General features: G+C 46.4%; 1 protein-coding gene across 3 annotated transcripts in view; it reads right to left on the bottom strand.

Moving 5' to 3' along the window:
- SNX29 (sorting nexin 29) overlaps positions 1 to 22327 on the bottom strand; it is a 1557993-nt gene that overhangs the window by 1423275 nt on the left and 112391 nt on the right. For all 3 annotated transcript variants that reach the window (XM_085632108.1, XM_085632106.1, XM_085632107.1), the window contains exons 4-5: positions 15431 to 15555; positions 4787 to 4967 (exon numbers count right to left, since the gene is read on the bottom strand). In XM_085632108.1, the coding sequence (XP_085488234.1) occupies positions 4787 to 4967; positions 15431 to 15555 (306 nt within the window). The remainder of the gene's footprint in view (positions 1 to 4786; positions 4968 to 15430; positions 15556 to 22327) is intronic.

Below are 22327 nucleotides of genomic sequence, written 5' to 3'. Positions count from 1 at the left end.
CGAGGGATGAAAAGCCCAGAACTGCACTGAATCCAGACCAGCTTCAATTAAAGGAAACCTCCGTGAAGCAATCAGGAGTAACTTATGGCTCATTGTATAGAACCCCAAAGATGTCAAAAGGATTATCGGAATCTGGAGGTGGTCTATGACTGACTGTGGCGAGTGCTTCTTCAACAGCCAATTATTGAGATAGGGGAAAACTGTTATACCCAACCGCCAAAGATGAGCATCAACCATCACCTTCACTTCAACACCCTAGGGATGTTGGTATGCACTAAGGAGAGCACTGCAAATTGAAAATGCTCATTACCTAACTCGAACTGTAGCTAATGTATGTCAACCTGCAGGATGGGCACATGAAAGTATGCACCCTGCAGGACCAAGGCAACATCCAGTCACCCGGATCCAGGGCAGACAGGACTTGGACCATTGACAGCTTTTTTAATTTGCCACTCCATGGACTCACAAAATTCACCCCGAAGTAAGACCAGCTATGGAATAAAATTGGCTCCTCGAGCAGGAATTGAGAGCAAGATTGATTAGCACCTTGGTGCGCTCCCGAACACTCTTTGAACAGAGAGTGTCAGAATGATGGCGAGTCCCGCTTTAACTTCCTATGTTTCTCGCCCCATTTTGACTTCGAATTAACGGACACCTTCAGCTGCAAAGAAAACCTGTTGCAGGAACAGCTTTGAGAACGAGAATGGATCTGTGCCCTCGACCTGGAGCGGGACTGGAGTGAGGTCTGTGACTTTATTGGTGACATACAGCTTCACTTCACGGTTCTGAATCGCCTCTGGGAGAATAAAGATCCATTCTTTGCACATCCTGAGCCCAAGCACCAGAGGCAGACCTTGTGTCGGTCCATCACTGACATCTATTTACGGCAATCGTGGCACAGTTTCATCACTGTAGTCTTCGGTGGGAACATAGTTCCCCCCACACAGTGGAAAATACTATTTTGAAAGGATTTATCAACCAACAAAAAGCAGAGTGGAGCAGAGCGTTCAAAGGCACAAAAAGAAAGGAACGGACGTTAGTGTGGGGTGCTGGCACCTACATGCGTCTCTGCTCTTGCACTTCCGGCGCAGAAGGAAGTCAAAGTGGAGCCACAAGGTGACACTTAACGATGCGCTGGAGCACTGTGTGAAAACATCTGAATCCACTCTGGTGCCTAGGAAACATTCTAAATGTAGGGAATCTGTGATTAGAAGTATCCATAAAAAGTATAGAGAATGAGGAGAAATTGGTGTGTAGACAGGAAGAGACATACATTTCAGTATTACCCAATCAGTGAGCAGAATTGTAGCAAACAAATCTGTTACAATGAAAACATCCTATTAACAATTTGCCCAGCTTTGGTACCGGCAGACAGATGCACCCTCAGGAATGGATCCAAGAGAAGTCTCCATACCCCTACCACATGCCAATATATAAGAATGAACATGAAGAGATCCCCCCAGGTGGGGGGAAAAGATAGCAGTGACATCATCAAAGGAGCTAAAATGAGAACAAGGACAATGAAAAGTAATAGGTGTTTATGGTAGATGTGAGTCTTAACCTTTTGATGAACAACCCATCCTCATTCCAGAATGGAATACTTTCCAGGTAACCCACCCATGTGAACCACCTAATCCAGAATACACTGTTGCTGCTAACCTGTATCCCCAACAGCAACTTTTCAAAAAGCATGACGAATCACTCAGAATCGGACACATGTACAGGAGAGTGGTTTCAGCCAGAGGGAAATTCCTTCCCCACCAATGATCACTTAGATCAGGTGTGGATGGGAGAGGGGCACACAATAAGAAGTAACAAAGGCCAAGAGAACTCTCCTAATGAAGTAAGGAGGCTAAGGTAACCATTGGAACAAGGTCAATACAATATTTAATTAATGTTGCAGAAAAAGTGCAGGAAGGCAGGAGCATGTCTGTGCAAGTGTAACTATCTAGGAAGCCATATTTCATACTGAGGAAACAGCTGAAACACTGTTTTAGTGTAGCTGTGCCTTTTAGACCTTGCCCGATTAGTAATTTGTTTCCGGTGAGCTAGCCCTGGGTGTATACCTTAAGCATTCAAGAAACACCACAATGTTCTGCAATACAAAGGCAGCCCCTGAGGGCCAGCATCATCCAGCATCTAGCAAGGTTTATCAGGCATACCAGAATACCCTTTCTGTGTATACTACCACCTCGACAATGGTACAATCTCTCATGTGCTCTTCCCAGTTGTTTCAGTCCATGTTTGTCATTCCTTTCACTATGACTGGACAGTGCGAGTCAGTATACAGGTAGGTTAGGGCGGGGGGGCTACGGTGATAGATAGCACTCACACAGTACTCACATGTTGCACACGATAATGGCCCTCTTCTCATGGCATCCTGGTGAAGAGCTGTAATAACAATGTGGCACAAAAGGTGAACTTGAAACATCTTCACAGAGCGGGTTTCCAACTCGGGTTTCGAGGTACTGCAATGCTAATATCCATTATGGGGTACAAAACGTCCCCAGGACATTGATGGCAGGCTTAGCAGCTTTCATTTTTCTTTTTTAGTGAGAGGGGTTGGAAGTAGGTAAAAGTGCCCATGGAGGGACCCACCACCTCTTCACACACAGTGAAATGTTCTAAGAAGTTGGGAGGTTTTTGATAGGATGACTGCAATAAACATCCTAAAATGGATTAAATGTAACTATAGCAGGCGTCGGTTCTGGGAATCGGGGCAGGAGTTGTCGGGCCCTTGAAGTCACAGGCGTTGCAGGTCGAACTCCTTAAGTTTGAAGTCAGGAGCGCCGGCAAGCGTCGGGACCGTGGTGTGAGGCAGAGTGGTGCAACGTGTGGTGCTCTGAGGTCGCGGTGTAGACAGCGGCTCGGTGATGATCATCCAGCAGCATCGGTGAGACAAGGGCTACGGTGCAAAGTGGGGCGGTGCGAACAGGTCACGGTGCAAGCAGCGTCGTCGTCATTGCTGAAGTGCTATCGTTGGTATACCCAAGGCTGCAGTGCAAGATGGGGCAATGTAGTGTGCAGGGCCCACAGGTGGCTGTACAGGCAACAGCGTTGGTTGATGAACTGGAGTGGATGGCGTTGGTTGGCCAAGGTTGTGGTGTGAGACTGGGCAATGCGTTGTGTAACTCGTGAGCGGTGCCCCCAAACCATGGTGCAGGCAGCAGTTTCGATGTCAGCTTGAAGCAGCGTTGTCAGTGAGACCAGGGCTGTGGTGCATAGCAGGATGGTGCTCCGTGTTCTCCACGCGCGGTGTCCACAGGTCTTGGTGCAGTCAGTGACGGTGTCATCGGGGATACCAAGGCAACAGTGTAAAGCGAGGCAGTGCAGAGTGCGGTGCCCACAGGTCATGGTGCAAGCAGTGGCTCGGTGGGGGTGGCAAAGGTGAGACAAGGGTTGCGGTGTGAATAGCGGCGGTGCCCTCTGCAGTGCCTTCAGGTCACGGAGCCAGTAGCGGCATCATTGACGGCATCGGGTTACCTTTTTTCTCTGTGGCAGCTGACACATCCAGTTCCAGAAGCCGGTATCCAGATGATATTGAAGTCTTTGATTTCCCTTAGACTTCCAACAAGAGGCAAGCACTACATCAAGCCATTAGTGATACTTAGAATGTAGAAAGCACAGTCCAGTCCTTTCCATGCCCAAGACAGAAGCAGCAACTACAGGCCAACCCAACAAAGCACAACAGCAAAGGGGCAGTACTCCTCCTAGAAGCTTTTCCATATCTTCTTCCTGGCAGGTTCCTTAGTCCAGCAGTAATCTAAAGTTCTTGGGTCAGTGCCCTAATATTTATACCACATTTTCCTTTGAAGTTGGTACAAACAAAATTCCTCTGGCACACACTAACCAATTCAGTCTGGCTCAGGCCAGGTTCACCACAGGAGATGGAGACAGTTCCGTGAATGGCAGCCACAGTCCATTCAGGTGCAAGCAGCAACTCCTCCCATTACTCTACATGCAGACAGGTCTTTTCTGCCTGCTCCCATGAGCAGGGAATACACAAAAAGCAGAGGCACACAGGATGGTTAAGCAAGAAAATGCACACTTTCTATAAGTGGCATGTTCAAAAACACAATGTAAAAATCATTTTTACTAAAAGATGTATCTTTAAATTCTTTACATTTTTTCATGTTGTCTCAATGGAAAGTTATGCTTGTAAGATGTTACAAAGCAACTCCCATGTTATCCAATGTGACAGATATCCTTGCAATAGTGAAAAATGAAATGCACAGTATTTCACTATCAGGATATGTAACACACACCAGTACATGTCCTACCTTCGACCTTTCACACACACACTGCACCCTGCCCATAGGGTTTCTTGGGCCTACCTCAGGGGTGTCTTATATGTAAGACAAGGGATGGTTAGGGCCTGGCAAGTGGGTGCACTTGCCAGGTCAAAATGGCAGTTAAAACTGCACGCAGACACTGCAGTGGAATGTCTGAGATACCTTTGAAAGGCTACTTGTGTGGGTGCCACAACCAGTGGTGAAAGCCCACTAGTAGCATTTGATTTACAGGCCCTGGGCATACAAAATGCACTGTACTAGGGACTTACTAGTAAATCAAATACGCCAATCATGGAAACCCAATCATAATGCAATTTACTTGGAGAGCATAGGCACTTTAGCACTGATTAGCCGTGGTAAAGTGCCCAGAGTCCTAAAACCAACAAAAAAAGAAAATGAGAGGCTAATTTTTCTATATTGTTTACAGTATTTCCAACTCATGGAAAAATCATTATCTTCCTCATACATACATAGTACAAATTGAACTATCTTACCTAAGCTGAATTTTGTCAGCAAGAAGCATATGTACATATCGCTCCAGGGAATGTTCATTTAAAGCACATCGCAACCAGGCTCGCCCTCTACCAATATCTGTTGTTATCGCCTTGAGAGAACAGAATCGCTGTAATTCATGTTTGTTCAGAATTTCTTTCACATAACACCAGAATACAGGGTCTGTAAAGAGAAATATAAAGAACAGCCATCAGTTGTCTCTATACACACCTCACCTGATGGGTTATGTTACCATTATACTGCAATGCTTACATTTAAGAAACTATTTAATATATAGAAACTGATGAAAGAAAATGCAGATTGAGTAAGTTTGAATGATTCAAAACTAATTCAGAATTCTGGAATTAACACCACTGCATTACCCACTCTCAAATTCTTTATAATTTGTTTTATGAAAAATGATCTCATTAATGAAAAATGCATAATAAGACATGTGTATAGTAATCAATCACACTGTCTGGGTATTTCTAAATGTTGTTAACAGATAATGGCACTTCCCTTTTCTATTTCGCAATAATAATTTTAAACCAGGAGTCAAGAGGGACACGAGAACACCTTTCACTAAATAGGACAAGCAACAAACAACTAGTCATTACATGACTGATAAGAAAAATTTTAAATAATATCAAGGACGATTGATGGTTTGCTTAAAGAGATAAAACTTACACCTATTGTGTTTTCTGGTACTTTTGGTCAAATGCTCTATTTTATTATGGATGTCTGTGACAACAACAGCAAGCATTGGCATAGCCAATAGGTCTCGCCTTTGGGAAAGTATAAGTGTTTAGCCAGAGATATTGACTTTGCCTATGTATTTAAGCTGTGCTGTACAGAAGTCTGCAGCATGCTGAAAAGTTATAATAAAGAAGAGTCAGAAGCATTTTTCTTACCTTAGATATGACCAAGAATGCATTATGTACAACTGAACGACCATATTAAAAAAGTATTAACAATAAATAATGTCTTGAGGGTTTTTTTGTCCTTTTAATGCTGGTAACTTGTATATGCCTGTCCCAGTGATTGCTTGTTATGGTTATTATTGTTATGGGGGTATAAATGAAAGGAGGGTGAAGGTCAGTCAGTCAGTCAGTTAGTGAGAGTGAGAGAGTCAGTCAGTCAGTGATAGAGAGTGGGAGAGTCAGTCAGTCAGTGAGAGTGAGTTAGTCAGTCAGTCAGTGAGAGTGAGAGTCAGTCAGTGAGAGTGAGAGAGTAAGTCAGTCAGTTAGTGAGAGTGAGAGAGTCAGTTAGTCAGTCAGTGAGAGTGAGAGTCAGTGAGTCAGTCAGTGAGAGTCAGTGAGTTAGTGAGAGAGAGTGAGAGAGTCAGTCAGTCAGTGAGAGTGAGTCAGTCAGTCAGTGAGAGTGAGAGAGTCAGTCAGTGAGAGTGAGAGAGTCAGTCAGTGAGAGTGAGAGAGTCAGTCAGTGACAGTGAGAGTGAGAGTCAGTCAGTCAGTGAGAGTGAGAGTCAGTCAGTCAGTCAGTGGGAGTGAGAGAGTCAGTCAGTCAGTGCGCAGAGAGCTGACAGAAAGAGGCCCACCCGGATCTAAGCTTGGGGCCAACCAGGGAGAGGGTGCCTGCCTGGAACTCAAGAAAAATCCGCCATTTGGGTATCGGTAATTAATGTGGACTTACAGCAACACTGGGTCGCATCCTGGTCCCAATTTAAAACAACAAAGGCAGTCTACCTATTGTTATGTACACTTATTGTGTCGCCCTAAGTGGGATGGGTATACTCAGACGTGGGTCTCGTGCACACTGTTACTATAACTAAGCGGCACCAGGCTGATGAGCCCATAACTAGGGCGAACCCGATCCTGTGCTGCTTGTGTTCCAGTTCAGCAAGGATCTTGCTTGTTAGTTTGGGCTGGACTGTTCCCACTGGAGCATGGTCAAGACTGATTTGCACATGGCTGGGTCCAAACTGAGGAGGCTTTGTATGTAAAATAACCATGGATTGGGAAACCGCCCTGAGTGATTACCAGTGGCTGAGGTTAATTCAAACTTTTCATCCAGCACTGTTTTGTATACTTAATGTGCCTGGAGGCAGGCATGACACCAAGCTCAATGAGCCACATGAGGACATCCCTGGATTGCACACATTAAAAAAAAAAAAATGACGTGATGCGTCTGCCTGGAGCACAAGTAAATCATTGCGCTTATTTAAACACATTCAATACAGTATCGGAGTCATTTTCACACCAATCTTATGTCCATCGGTTTGTGTAGTGACATTTAAAAAAATCATACAGTGAAAAAATTGCGGGAGGCAAATGCACTATAATGATACAATATAGTGCACATTCGGGTAGTGCTGCCTTCTAGTGAGCGATCTGCAGTGTATATCAACAGCTGCAGTGACCAATCAGCAAGGATGTGGGTGGTGCTAGCCTGGCTCCTGAATGTGTAAACAAAGTTTGCACTGAAAGGGAGAAGACATTGCGGGCATTGACCAGCCTTGTGCATAAACGGCCATCTGCGGGCTCCGACACCCCCAACACCTTTACAGGGTCCGACCCGCAGAGCTGTCAGCACCGAGGCCCCGAAAGCTGGTCTGACACAGATCTTGAAATCAGTACAATTACAGAAGCTTTCAGATCCACTGTACGTCATCCCGTGCAGTATGCTCCAAGCAGCAGTGCGGCTGCAGCGACAGGCAGGAGCCTCCGCACAGACTGTGCATGCGGGGGGGCTCAAAGAAGCAGTATTTACACCAAGCAGAGCACCACGTGGCTGCGACGCGTCCCTGAATGTCATACGAGCTAATGTAAACGGGAGGACGCAGACTAAGTACACGGTGTGTGGAAAAAAAAAGAAGCAGTATTTACACCAAGCAGAGCACCACATGGCTGCGGCACGTCCCTGAATGTCAGACATGCTAATGTAAACGGGAGGACGCAGACTAAGTACACGGTGTGTGATAAAAAAAAGGCAATTGCAAACAGCTGTTTTCAAGTACTTGTGCTTGTGCTGGCATCCACCGTGCAGGAGCGAGCAGCAGCGCGCGGGCCATCTGTTTTCAATTAGCGCGCACATCACTGCTCGCTCCCGCAAGGTGGATGCCAGCACAAGCACGAGTGTTAAAAAGAGCTGACCAATTTCTAAAGGTCATCTCCTAGAGCAGCGTATGTGCGCTGCCTAGGCGAGACCTAAAAAGTGCCTCGAGAAACCGCTGCTTAAACTCAGTATCATGAAAGAGGTCCCTGCATGAGAGGAGGACTGAGGATGGGACCTGAATTATTGCGATGATGCAGTAGACACATTTTGCTAATCTGCCCCCGACACTTCTCACCTAAAGACTTTTGTGATCCTCTCCTTACAAACCTGTCAAGGAAGGGAGATGATCCTGTGATGTGATCTAACAAAGTCTGAATATTCACGCATTGAGTAGATATGTTATTGGGTATCTTTGCATCTGTCTGGGTCTGTCTGGAGTTTGAGAAGTATGTGCCAGTTGCAGGGCTGTGCCTTTTGTAATCCTCTTCAATGTGTGGAGATTGTTGCATTGATATGCTGGTTACGGATGACTGCCAGCTCGTCTCTCACGCATGTGAAACTGTATACTGGTGATACAACTACTGGACACTACCATGTTCTAATTGTCAGTGAACTGATGCCTGTGCCCTGTTTGCCATTGAGCTTTTTGTTTTCTTATGAAAACAAAATAACATTTTAAAAAATATAGCGGTATTAGGAAAGTAAGTCATTCATGTGTATGCCTCCAAACATCTAAGGGCCTTTTCAAAAAGCCAACCGATGGCAGAAACAATTATTTATTTAAGTAATGCTCAGTGCTGCTAGCAATCTATGCTTACACTACAACAAAGTGAAAGATGACTGTCATGTCCCTTACACATCTTGTATATTTACCAGCATTATAGTTTCCTACATCACAGCTTCACCTCTTCTGTGCCTAACAATCAGTAGCACCACTAGGATGTTGCTGCCCCTCATGCAAGTGAAGAAGAAAACGGGACAAACCATTTCCTAAAGATGGGTAGTAAAAGGCAGACATTGCGGACGTGCAAATGGCCCGCCACGCTACTGGCTCCCAGTGCCAATGTACCTGCAGCACTTATCACAACTGTCTCAACGCCTTTATTCATATTTCGTTCACTGACTTCAGCAACTTACCTGTACAGGATGGATTCCTGGCATTCTTCAAGGAAATTTCAACTATAGTGATATTAATTAACTTCCTTCACAGACTCCTATAGGTTAATTGCCATTCCAGCACGGCTCGCCTTTGCATCCGGGTTATTCATAATGCATTAATTTCTTATTTACATCTTAGCAAGTCCTGATTGTCTCTGTCATCTCTCTCCTAGTCACCCTTACCTTCTGGATTCTACTGTGTTCTGTACCTGGCTGCTTCAAGATTCTCCTTATCAATATATCCAACCAGATCTTTCCTCCCTAAAGCTTCACCTTATTCCATCTCACAGAGATTGTATACTATAAGATAACAAAAAGTGGAACGGCACTCATTTTCTGGTCCTATTTGTATATGAGAAAGACCAGCCTAACAGAAGGAAACAGCCACCCTTGTCTTTATACAATGAAATTCAAGATCGACATCTATTTAGACCTGTGATTACCAGGTTGAGAGTCTCACCAGCAGCAAGTGCTACAGAGCAAACTCTGAACATCTGAACTGCTCAAGTTTATATTCTCATCCCAAAAAATTGTGCTTTATCTAGCAGAGCCAAGGCCTGAGAGGTGTTTCGTGAAACAGTACCCACTCAAGTGGCTCAAACAAAAATTACTGGTTTTGTTCCAGGTATTCTGTGAGCGGTTGGTTAATGGCTTTCTGATATTACTGTGGCGGGGTAGGGAAGCATGGAGATTGATCAATAATGTTTTGGGTCGCTGGGGTTGGCGGATGGTTTCTTTAGGAGGGATCTGACATCTACGTGTTTTCATCTGTACGGGAAGGTTGCTGTAGAGATGGAGGTGTTGAGGATGTTGCTGAGTTCCGTGCTGATTGGGTTGGTTCCAAGAGATGGTGGGGGTACGGGTCGGTGGACGCCCCTGAATGGATGGAAGACCGGATGGCTATGGTGGTCTGCGTGGTGAGTGGAGACCAGGTGGTGATCGCCTGGCTGGTGTGTGCTGTTAGTTAAGGTTGCTAGGGTGTCAAATTTGTAGTAGATAGTGGCAATCCTGCTGTGGAAGTAGTCCGAGGGGGTGTCACAGAGTTCTTGGGAGGGGTGGATGGTGTGCTCTGTGGTTGTTGGGTTGGAGAATTTCCTTTGCTATTTTGAAGAGCTCCTTTGTGTGGTTGGCCGCAGTAGAGATGCAGGCAGTGATGGCTATTCTGGGGTGTAGCAGCTGGATTGTTTTGAGGTTTTGTTGGCTTTTGCTGGTTTCAGTGGGGCAACTCTGTTGGTGCATTTGGTAATCCAGGTGGAGACGTTAAGGAAGGCCTGGTCCAGGTCTACTGAAGCTTTGGGTTGGGTGGTGATGAGGGCCTGCATCCACGGAGTCTCGGTCACCTCGCACCCGCTGCGGTGAGAGGAGCTGTATCACTTGGTGATGGCGTGCTGAGTGTAGGAGATGGTGAAGTGAACGATGGTGTGGTCGGTCCATGTGAGTTATGTGACGTGGCTGAATTGGATTCTGTCACTGGAGGTGAAAATGGAGTCAAGGGTGTGTCCAGCTTTGTGCGTAGGTTCAGCAACCAGTTGGGTGAGCCCAATGTTGTTCAGGTTCTCCAGGAGGGTGATGGAGTCGGCGTCTTTGGTGTCATCAACGTGGAAATTTAGATTGCCAAGTAGGACGCAGTGGTGGGAGTCAGTGGCTAGAGGAGCGATGAGGTTGGAGATGGCGTGCAGAAAGCTGGTCGAGATCCTGAGGGTCTGTATGCGATGGTGCCCCCTATTGTGGTATTGGCGTCAGCCTGTAGTTAGAAGTTGAGGTGTTCCATGAGAGGCGTGAGGTCGTCGTTGGTGAGAGTGCATCAGATGATTTGCTTGAAGATGATTCCGATGCCCCCGCCTTGTTTGTTGGTGCGGTCTCAGTGTATCATCTTATAGCTGTCTGCAGTGGTGGTGGAGATGTTGGGGTCGAGGAGGGGTTGAACCACGTTCCGGTGATGAAGGTAACGTAAGGAATGCGGGTGGTGATGGTGTCCCAGATTTCAGTGGAGTGTTTGCAGCGGGAGCAGGCATTTAACAGAAGAAGCGACAGTGGTGGTAGGTGAAGGGTCCTTTGGTTGATTGTGGGAAGAATGTGAAGCAGCTGTTGTTCCGGTGTCTGGGGTCCAAGTTCAGGAGCTCCTTGGCAGTGTAGCGATGGATGGCAGGAGGGCCAGAGGTCCTGGTGCTGGGCATGGTCCAGGCACAGAAAGGCTTGCTCTTGGTGCACTTTAGGTGCGCTGGCGACGCAGCAGCCTCCATAAGTAGCCCTGGGAGGTGGGAGGGGCTATCAGGGAGGCAGGAGGGCAGGGACTGGGAAACCTGCAGGAGCAGAACCTGTGGGAGCGGGGATATGGAGGTGGGTGCGGAGCAACAATACTGCAAGTGCACTGTAGTCTGGGTAGACTTTCAATGGGCTTCCAAATGCTCAATGCAAGATAAGAGCAAAGCGCTGGACTTACCACATTGTAAGCACAACACTAAATGCCAAAAACCACAATGGAGGCACTAAGTGCAAATACCAGTGGCAAGTGGTGAGGGAGACGCCGGTTCTACCAGGGTTCCGCGTGCAGGGAAGAGGGATCGAACCAACGTCCTCAGGGTGTTTTCAGGGCTGAGGGCACTCGAAGCAGGAGAGCTAGTGCAGCGGCAAAGGGGAGCGGCTCATATGACCAGGAGGTCAAATGCAGCATTGTACATTTACAAATGCATCACTGTAATAATATAGATCCAGGTTCAGAGTCATGCTTGTCATAGGTGCACACCGCACTCCCATTAACCTCTGGTCTTGGGCATTATTGCCCAAACCTTCAAACCTATGCTCAGGGCACTGCCTCCCAGGATGTCACCCAAGCTGGCATGACAAGAGCCTAACCACTCAGGATTCTGCTGTTGGTGGTGCCACCCATTCTTTTTTGCATTTCTTAAACTTTTGGAATTGTTGTCAATTGCAGTGGCTGACAAGCCCACTGTATTTAACACAATGCTGGCTGAAATATGTTATTTTAGTCAGGAGTCCTATTCAGTGAACCGAGCAAATAGATGTAGAGGGAGGTACTTTGTGATAATGATTATGCTTCCAGAAGCGGGAGATTACATCACATGCCTATCCCTAATATCTCATGCCTTTTGGGCAAGTTGGGTCAGTGCAATTGTCGAGGTTCCACCAGCAAGGCAGGGTTTGCATCAAGTAGTGGCAAAGTCCTCTGTTATCGCAGTGACAGCTCTTGGTCATTTCTTTGATTTCCAGTAGACAATTCTACGTTGCTGGTGTCAGAGGGCCACCTAAATACTGAATTTAGAGGCGTTAAGGGCAGCCCTTTGGGACGCTCTTTAGTACCCATGCCCTAAGAACCTGGAGTACACTTTACTAGGGACTTATTAGGGGTGTGAAAGTCCTTGCCAATTGGGTTACAATTAGGCCTTTACCTGTTATAAAAGAAAGAGCACTGGCAGCCTGGTTAGCAGGGACCCATGGCACTTTCAGTCGAAAAGCATGAGCACTAGGGCAAAAAGTGTGTGTGGGAGGGTGACCATGTCAAAAATGGCACTGTCCTACAGCGCCCAAAGCAATACCCTCATAGGGTGTTAAGCAGCACAAGCGCGGTGGTGGCAGCATACAGTTTAGTGATTAGTACTATTGAAAAGGACCTTTTTACCCTGAGTCAGTGGGGTGAGTCCTACAAGCTCACTCACTTTTCAAAAAGTTCCGCTGCTGTGTGCTTAACTCACCGTTGGCCTATATCAGGTAGATGTGTGGTACTTCATAGTGCAGGGTAGTGACTCTATGCTGGATGTATTTGTGCCTGGGACCAGTATAGTACAAGAATAGAGCAGTGCCGTGTAGTGCATGTGTGAATAATACTTGTACAGAGTGTATGTATGCCTGAGAGAAATACATTATATGAGAGATGTAGTGCTATGCAGTGCGTGCGTAGGGACTGTATGAGCTGGGGATACAACACATGAAGGGTGAAGAGTTGTGCATCGCACGCATAGTGGTTGTGTGTGCTGGCAGTGCATGTGTTTTGAAATACCACACCCTTGTTAAATACAGAAAAGCTTCAGTGTCTGTGCTGAATACATGTGTACATGTGAGGGTACAATGCATAAAGTTATTAGAGTGCTGTACAGAAAGTGTGTCATGAATGTAAACTGAGTGAGTGTGCCTTCAATGGTACATTACATGGAGGACCTTGGGATCCACTTTGGGAGCCCCAGGCCTGACTGGTGAAGACCTGAGGAGGGGAGGAATCCCTCCAACTAGATTTGTGTATTGCTGCAATCCTGTGAGCTAGGTGAAGAGACACAGGAGACTCCTTTTACATCTTCAAAGATTTCACTTTGATTCAGTAATGGATCACCAGGAATGGGCCTGGATACATCTCAGAAAGAAGATGGGGATGATAAGAAAATCATTATGAGTAGAATTTGGGGGGTCTGTGATTAACCCTTTGATGCACATATCACTGTGGCTGACATCCAGGTGTGAACTCTGGTCACTCCCATGAAGTTTGTTGTGTATAATCAGCTTCAAAGTTGGGCCTGCTGCGACAGACCTCTTTCATAAAGGAAGATGAAAAGGAGAACTGCCCACTTCGAAAGAATCATAACACCAACGTAATACTTTAAAGACCCAGACCCTAAATTACATTTGAGGTCTGGAAAAGGACTATAAGAAGGGAAGGTTGAGTCCTCAAAAATGTGTAATCTGCCATACAGCCAGATGGGTTGTGTGAGGAGGGGAAGCTCTGGAAGACTTCTGCCTGTGACCAGGTCTGGGGGCCGAGGCCTGCAAGTTTCCCTGCTGGGTGAGACACTTCACCCAATGACTTCCAGGCACCCCAAGACAACCTACCTTGGACCCTGAGCACCACGGCCTGCCTGCTGCCAAGAACAGTGTGCCCTGTGAGGAAGAGGAGAGCGCTGAAGGGAGCGAGGTCCAGTCGAGCCCTGCCAAGAGGAATCCCTGTGCGAGGAGAGCGGCTGCACACCGATCGGGTCGTTGCATATACAGGAACAGTCCGACGACCCCCGTATGCCAGGAGAAGACCACGGTGATCTCAGCTGTGTGAAGTGTGCTGTGCAGGAAGCACCAGGCCCACACCGCTGCACCGAACTTGATTGTGCCAGAGTGTGAGACTTTTTTTTTGGGTGTCCGCCGCAAAGAGTTTACGCTCAACAGCGAGCCTTGTGCCAACCCCGTATGCTAGAAGGACCTTGCGGTGTCGCTGTGGCTCACTGTTTGGGCTGTGACCTGCAGGTCTAGCTCACAAACTGCACCCGACTCCCCTCCCCCCCACCGAGGATCGCAGGATGCCTCCAAGGATGTTGTGTCCTCACCAGAGCTGCAGTCAGGAACCGTATCGGAGAACCCCCCTCTCTTTTATACTCGGGTAAGCACAAACTACATTTTGATTGCTGAAAACCGACCAGCAGCACTGCTTGACAGTAAAAACCTGCACCGCCGGGTGCTGCAGCGTCCATCGTGAGCGGACCAACTTTGCTGTACAGGATCCAGACTTGGGAGTGTCTGACAAGAGGACACTCGCTGCACCACTGAACACTGTCACACCGCTGGAGCAGGTAAGACTGACACCGGGTCTTTTGGGCTCCCGGGGAATCACTGTTAAAGGTGCTGCGACACCATCGACACTTTGACAGAAAGTCTGAAGAGTCAAAAGGGAACTCTTGAGTGTGGCCTAATAGTTTACATTCCCTGATGCGGCCACCAGTGAATGGGGAATAACCCTGATCTATTTACACTAAGACTACAAGTAAACTGTATCTTAATATTTGATACTTTTTAGCATTGTAAGGGTATTACTACTAGATTAAAAATATTAGCTGGGAAGCCTTCCTCTATTTTGGTTGTAGCTCTGGCCACACAACATGAGCACTTAAACTAAAAAAGAATAATTAGCAGTGTTGTCGAAAAAAGTTCTAAATATTTCGTGTGGGAGGCAAAAGGGAAATGTTGAGAGATCCCCCGTTTCAGAGGGTGCTGCTGTTGATCATCTAAATCCCCTTGAGTCTCTAGAGAGGAAGAAGACTATAAGATCGCTTGCTTACCTAAGGGGTTTTCGTCGACAAATAGCTGCTACCAAACTAAATACTGAAATCTCCAAAGGAAACTAGGTTGTGTGCAGCTCCCTGAGAAGAATGTATGTTTTTATATTTATGCTTGGTGGAATTTTGTTGGGAAATAATAGCACGCTTTGCTCTCTGTCTAGGGTGTGCTCTGTGATGGCAGGGGTCTTAACTAAAGGATTTTCAAAATAGTGGAAGCCTTTCACCCACCATGTTAGGTGGCATGAATCAGTCTAATTTGAAAAATAATTTCATTATTCAACTGATGAGTCTGGCAAATTGAGAGCGGTAGTTCATATTACTTTGTTCGTCTAAAAACTAAAACAAAAACAGCATTTATGCTAATTTCTCAGGAAGTAACTTTTAATGCACAAAGGAGCAGAATGGAAAATAACAGTTTGTTACCTGTCTCTGTTTTGCTTGAAAATCCTGCCGCCTGTTTAATGGCTGCTGCTGTTAATGCTAAGCCTCGGCTCCTCTTCAAGCCATGCTGGAATACAGATTCAAACTGGGCACACAGACAAATAACTCTGCAACATAATAAATAGTTGTTTAGTAAAGTTTGTGAGCAGAATAATAAGAGCATTTGTTTTAAAAAGAAACACAGGTAAACTAAATACAGATGCGCTACGCAGCCAAAAACCAGAAGCATGGACTGCTCTGCTAAGATATCCAGAATTCACTATCCTTTTAGCAAGCTGAGGACGAGCCAAAGTTTCCCCTATTAATCGTGGGCTTTACTGAAAATTCAAAGCATGAAAGAACTACCCATCAATGAAAAATGGATCCTTGGCTCCAGATCCCAAACACAGCGGCCATATTGGAGAAATAGGGTTTATTAGTCAACCGTAATGGCAGGTACAGTGTGTATGCAGCCTCTATGGCACAGCAGCATTTTTTCATCACCCAGAAGTCGATGTAGCTGGTTCTTGGTCGGGTACTGCACATCTGTAAATTTGATGAATGAGGACTAAAACTTGGGTGTCAGAGTTAGCCAAAAAGAAATGGAATCAGAAGCAAAAACTGTATTTAATTCTAGTTACGAAAGTATTGCGTTAATACCTTAAGACCGAATATCCCCTGAGGAGATTTCCCCACCTGGTGCCATAAGCTTCTTAGGAAAAGAGGTTAGAAAGAGGGAAAACCTGCAGTAACCGGTTGCGCAAACTCCAATATTGCAGGGTATTCCTAATTACGAACTTGGGCAGCTTTGCCCCCAACACTGCAAAATGCGTTATCAGATTTACCTCAGGCAAAATTATTGGCCGGTAAATCTGGCCAGCTTGTAATGAGGGGTGAGTAGGCTTAACTTTGTGTCAGATATTGCTTACCGCATGTGAGAAGGTGGCTTGGTATATGCTGTCCACTAATTAAAGTGGGCACCCTGTACCAGTCCACACAACCCTTATGATGTATGAGGTCAAAGATAACCTTATTGAAAGCTATCCTAGTGGTAGCTATGGAGAGCAGCCTTCAGGCTTAATCTTGTAGGAATGTAAAGCAGCTTGTTTTACCAGAATATCATCTCCTAAATAACTAATTGAAAGGAGAACCACACAGTGTTTATATAAAAATATGTATTTATTAATATAACACTCTACTAGTCTCTATACGAGACTAGGGCACAAAGTACACAATACTAAATCAATAGAACATTCGTAAATAGCACAATACACAGTGGGCTCCAGGGGGAGACCAAACTAGATGCTAAAAAAAAGGTATAACAACAACGACTTGACTAGACACAGTGCCTAGAGCACGTAGAATCACTGGGACCCCAAGGAGCCACCCAGAGGAGTGACACAGGGAGCCCACGGAGGACGAGTGCAGTGAGGAAACACGGACGCGTTCTCCGCACAATTCTATGGGAAAGTCGCGGTTGCAAATTTACAAGTTAAGGACACTTCTAAGAGGACTTTGAGCAAACCCTTTGGAACATAGGAGGTTCTAAGGCCAACCCACCAGTGAGTACCAAAGTACCCGTGTTACCTATCTCAGAGGAGCCGGGTGCATAGGGGTCAAGTGGTGTCGGAAACCTTTGTCGTTTTCAATGGAGAGTTGCAAAGAAGTACTGCTGCCAGGAGGGCGAAGAATGTCCTGTGGAATGCAAGCCTGGATTCGAGGTGAGAAGAACCTGAAAGCAGAGGGGACAGAGTCTGGGTCACTTCAGGTGACCAGGGGCTCGGTGGTCGAATGCCCAGTAATGTAGAGTGCTTCAGGAGTGAAGAAGGGTTGCTTGACTCTGCAGCTACGGGGACCAGGAGATGTCAATGACAACTAGGATCCAGAGGTGAGCTGTCCCATGAAGGATGTCAGTGCTGAGGGGTCAATGTCCGGATGGAGCACCAACAAGCCTTGGCAAATGCAACCCACGTGGCCAGAGGAAACAGGTTACGGTGTGGACCAGCAAGGTCCAACGGACTCTCCAAGCAATGGAGAGTCAGGGCACATCTGGAGCAACCAGGTAAGCCCAAGAACAAACAAGGTGTCCCTCACCAGGACCCACAGGCCAGCGGACCAGGGATCGCGAGGAGACCTCAAGCAAGTTTGCCAAGTACCAGCCCACAGGACACTCGAGGAGTGGAGGCTGGAAATCTTCAGTCCAAATACTGCTTGGGGTCAGGACTACACGGAGTCCAATGCACAAGCTCGGGAATCATCAACAAGCATATGCAATTGCAAAAGTACGCAGTGCACAGGGGTTCGGGTTACACGGTCCCCACAAGGGATACAGGTCTCAGAATCGCTGAGAGGGCAGATCAACTTCAGGGACCTTCGAGAACCCACCTCCTGTGTTGCTGAAATCTTCGGAGTCCTCAGGAGCTTGGGAGAAGCAAACCGGTCAAATGCGTTTAGGTGCCTGCTTTTGCAGGGGAGTAACTCCTTTACTTCAAGGGAGATTCTTCAGTCGTCCAGCATCATGCAGGCCGTCAAAGTTCTTGGTTTCTTCTTAGCAGAATCTTGTCCAGGTAAAATCTTAAGTCCTGTAGTCAGGTAATCCACTTTATACCCATGGGAAGGTGTTGGAAAGATTCTGCGGACCCTCCTAGGGGAGGGGCAGGACAGAGGGGTGGCTACACCCATGTCCTTTGTCCAGTTTGGCGCCAGAGCAGGAGCAAATGGCTCCCAGAACTGGTTTGAGCTGGACTATGCACAGAGACACCAAATGTGCCCTCAGTGCAGACTTTCTGGCACTCTCAGAGTGCACCCACCCAGCCCCAATACACTAAACCCTGTCTGGAAGGTGGGCACACCTCCCTGTGACAGGATGACTATTGCCATGCCTTCCTCTGCTCGAGTTTGGCTCAGCAGCAGAAGAGCAGAATTGTGTCTGTGGCTGGCAACGTCCATTTTGTGCTGCCCAGGTCGAGAAAGCTGGTACCGGGTAGACCAGTGACCCACATATGTCCCTTTGGAAGGGTGGAATCATACCTCCCACACCAGTTACTGGTGTGTAGGTATGATTCCAAGGTGTTTGACACCAAACACGACATGTTTCTAAGCAGCTGTTTTGAAGTTAGCATTTACCGCGAGGTTATAATGCACTTAAACATATATGTCTGGCTGCATCACAGACAACCCCGGAGAATGGTCTCCGAACACTGCAGAGGGGCTCTGCTCATGCAGGGGCACCCTACCACGTAAAACCTAGCACCTTGCCTTCAGGATTGATAAGGCCTGCCATAGGGGTGACTGATAGGTATTTAAGTGTAGTGATTTAGATAGATATAGTGAACCTATATCTTAAGTAAGTGGTGCAAGCACCAGCTTACACAGTCTGCTGTAGCAGGCTGGTCATGTCAATTTAAATGGCCTCCTCTGGGTGGCATAAAACATGCTTCAGCCCAAGGGAGGCCTCTTGGGTACCTATGCCCTGGGTACATTGTGTACCATATACTAGGGACTGATAAGGGTACCACAGAATCCAATCTGGAGTGTACGTAAAGTACACACAACCAATTTAGGGAGAAAGCAGATAAACTGGCGTCCAGATTAGCAGTATCCCGGTCATACTAGTCAAAAACGAGCAAAACACCAGGAAAAAAAGTGGGCGTAACCATGTAGTCAGATCCTACCTTCCTACACCGCAGTCACAGTACCTACAATAAGCTCAGTAGTCCGAGATCATGTGCAATAGTGGTGGTAAGAGGACTTCAAACAGGGGGCGTAAACAACCTGGGCAAAGTGCTAGCCGTGCTACCTCGAGATATTTACAAAAGAAGTTGTGTTTTAGAACACATTTTCAAGCGAAATTGTGCAAAACCCTTAGCTTTTATAGATGGTTCTCATGGGGCACAGAACAAAAACTCTTAATACTTCTTAGTCTGCAGCTGAAGGTCAAATGTCTATAGTGGTTTTGAGGGTAGACTTTCTTGACAAATGGTGCCTAAACAGTGCATTTTCTGCCAAACTCAAATACTAGTGCAATGTGGCCTCCTGTCATCCTCAGAAAGAACACAGCATCTCTTTCCACTTCTGCCTCCCGGCTCCTTTCATTTCCCACCCTGCTTAGACTGATCGTCCAATAGCAAAAAGGCACGATGAACAACCTCAGAATGAAGGAAGCTCACATGTCTTATGTCTTAATGAGCTTAGTGTTCCCTAAACTTACACAGATTTTAAGGTTCAACCATTCAACAGACGTTTTAAAAAAGGATGCTAAAGTCCAAATACTTAATCAATAAAGAGAATCGAATGCTTCCACATGAGTGTTGAATGTAACTGTTAGTAAACCAAGAAAGTGCCTTCGTGGCCATGGAAAGGATGACAGAATACCAGCAATTAGAGGTCCCAAATCAGTTTGAAAAATGTTATATTTATAAAAGCACTGTCTTGTGTCCCTAAAAATCAGCTAGATAAATTCCGATAATCAGCTTTTCTCTATGGTAGATAAAATCTTTTGTTATCATATATCAGTTTTTATTTTTTTCTGAAAACAAGCTTTTTGTCAACTTACACCCCCTAGTACTTAATTAACCTTAATTGCTACTCTTTTAAAATTGTATATTTTTACACACAGAATGCTACAGTACATAATGAACAATTTTAAAAAATTGCACTCTTTTGTCTTGCCAAATATTTTTGGCTCGTGCAAGTCTTGGTCCAATGAGTTTTATACACATTTTAACACACAGCCGTCTTTCCCAACTGTGGGGGTGACGTTTATATGTTTCAGTCCCAGACCCAATACCTGTTGCCAATCTTCAATGAATCTGCAATATATCTGTAAATCCCTACCCTGTCCTTCGGCAAAGAGAAGAAGCAATTTGATACCAGATTCAACCAACTCCTGCTCTGGGGTACGAAATACACTTCATCCTGCCCTTGCGCAAGGCAGAGGTGAGAGAAATTTGCCCCTACTGCATTTGTGCAAAGCATAGGCAAAGTGCTGTCAATGCCCACAACTACCCACCCTTGGGCATTGCAGAGATGGTAAATATTCCTCCAGGTCCTTGGGCAAACAGGAAGAGGAGTTCAAACTACCCCAACATTTGGGAAAGACATGGTTGTGTCAAAAATCAATACCCACCCCTATGCAAGGCAGTAGTGAAAAATATTGCAAATGCCTACTGCCTCCCTTCTTGGTGTGGGGGGGCAAGGGGCAGAAAATATTTTGCGAAGCTTGGGCAAAACGGGGAATGTAGCAAAGTGGCAATCTTATGGGGTATGGCTGGGAGGCTTTACCATTTAATATTAACACGATACCCAAAAATGTACCTTAGATTCACACCAATAATTCTTCTCTCAGTCATGGTAGAGTGGCAAAGTGCAGACAGGTTTTATTTCGAGGAACATGTGTTAAGCATTTTACAGTACCAACAGTGATGATAAGTAATTGACTCGACACAAAAGAAATCCGACACAAAAATAAGAGTTTATTTTTATATAATTTTAGACACCAGAATGAAGTAGGTACAGTTCGTATAACAGGAGTTATAGAATTTACAGTGATAATAAAATCAGTACTTTGCAGAGCTGTCAAACATTATCATTGAGGTCAATGGGGAAAATCTCAGGTGACACTTGGTCACTTGTGGGGTGAGTTCAACGGAACCTACTTGGAGTTAAGGTCTTGCGGGTCCACAGACCAAGCTGAGACAGTCAGAACAATTTTACCTTGCCCAGGGAGGCCGGGTGCAGAGGTGACTTGTCTGTCCTTGGTGATGAACGGGAGCCAAGGGAGCTGTCAAAAATAACACTTGCCAAAACAGTACTTGCAGTTAGAGTTCAGAGGAGCCTTCCTGGAGGTGGAGCTTGAAGGAGCCCCTTAACAAGGAATCACCAGGCAGAACAGCTCTGCCTAGCTCTGGCATCTCGGGTGCAGAGGTGTACCTAGCTATCTGTGGTGCTCAACAGGACTGTGGGTGCTGGTTTTACCAAGCATGCCAACAAAGGCATCTTTGGGATGCAAGAACTCAACAACTGCTCCACAGAAGTGGAGGGGGGAACGATGCAAATAGTTCCCTCCACGTGGGGCATCAACTAAAGCAGTTAGCAGTCAGCCAGACCACCAACATGCCTTGGTCCCGGCAAAGGTCACAACTAGGTCAATCTTCTTCCAGAGGTCCTGGGAATGCTGTAGAGGGCTGAGACTCGCTGAGGTTCAGGACTACGCTTCCCAGAATGCACCTGGTTGAATACTTTGGGGCTGATCCAAAACAGAGCTCCGTGGTCAGTCCTTCTTCAGATCGTGGAAGTGCAGTTTGTGCCTGCCGACTGCAGGGGACTAGTACCTCTAGCCCTTGGAAGTTCTGGTGAAGTCTTTGTTTAGCAGAAGGGCTCACCTTTTGTTTTGGAACACAGGTCTTTTCTTTGTCCTTTTCCTCTTCAGAGCAGATCTGGAGTTCTGGTGTCAGGGGTGCCCCTTAAATCCTGGTTTTAGGGGGCGTTTAGCAGTGTGCGGGCTAGTAGCCAACAGGCTACTAGTCCTGTGGCTAATCCGCCCCTGAGATGACAACATCCGGTGGGTGTATATCACCAAACTACCCAGAACACACTATTCTAGGAGCTTTCCAAGGTGGCACAGGCCATCCTCACCTGTACAGACCCACTAGCGCAACCTAAAGGTGTGGCTAGCCTTTTGAAGGGGGGGGGATGTATGCTTCCTTAACACCTAATTTCCCACCTGCTTGGGAACACGAGTGCCTGGGGGCAGGGGTGCCTCTGTCTTCACTGGGAGACAAGTCACTTAGATATCAGAGGCAGTGAAGCCTTTGAGGCTCACTGCCCTGATGGTTCGTTCACTAGTCATCCTGGGAGGGTGGAGGTGTGACTGCCTTCCTGCCCAAGTCTTTTCTCTCA

This window comes from Triturus cristatus, chromosome 10, assembly GCF_964204655.1.
Source record: "Triturus cristatus chromosome 10, aTriCri1.1, whole genome shotgun sequence".
Taxonomy (NCBI): Eukaryota; Metazoa; Chordata; class Amphibia; order Caudata; family Salamandridae; genus Triturus; species Triturus cristatus.
The sequence above is the reverse complement of the archived record's forward strand: the minus strand, read 5'-3'. Positions and strand labels throughout refer to the sequence as shown.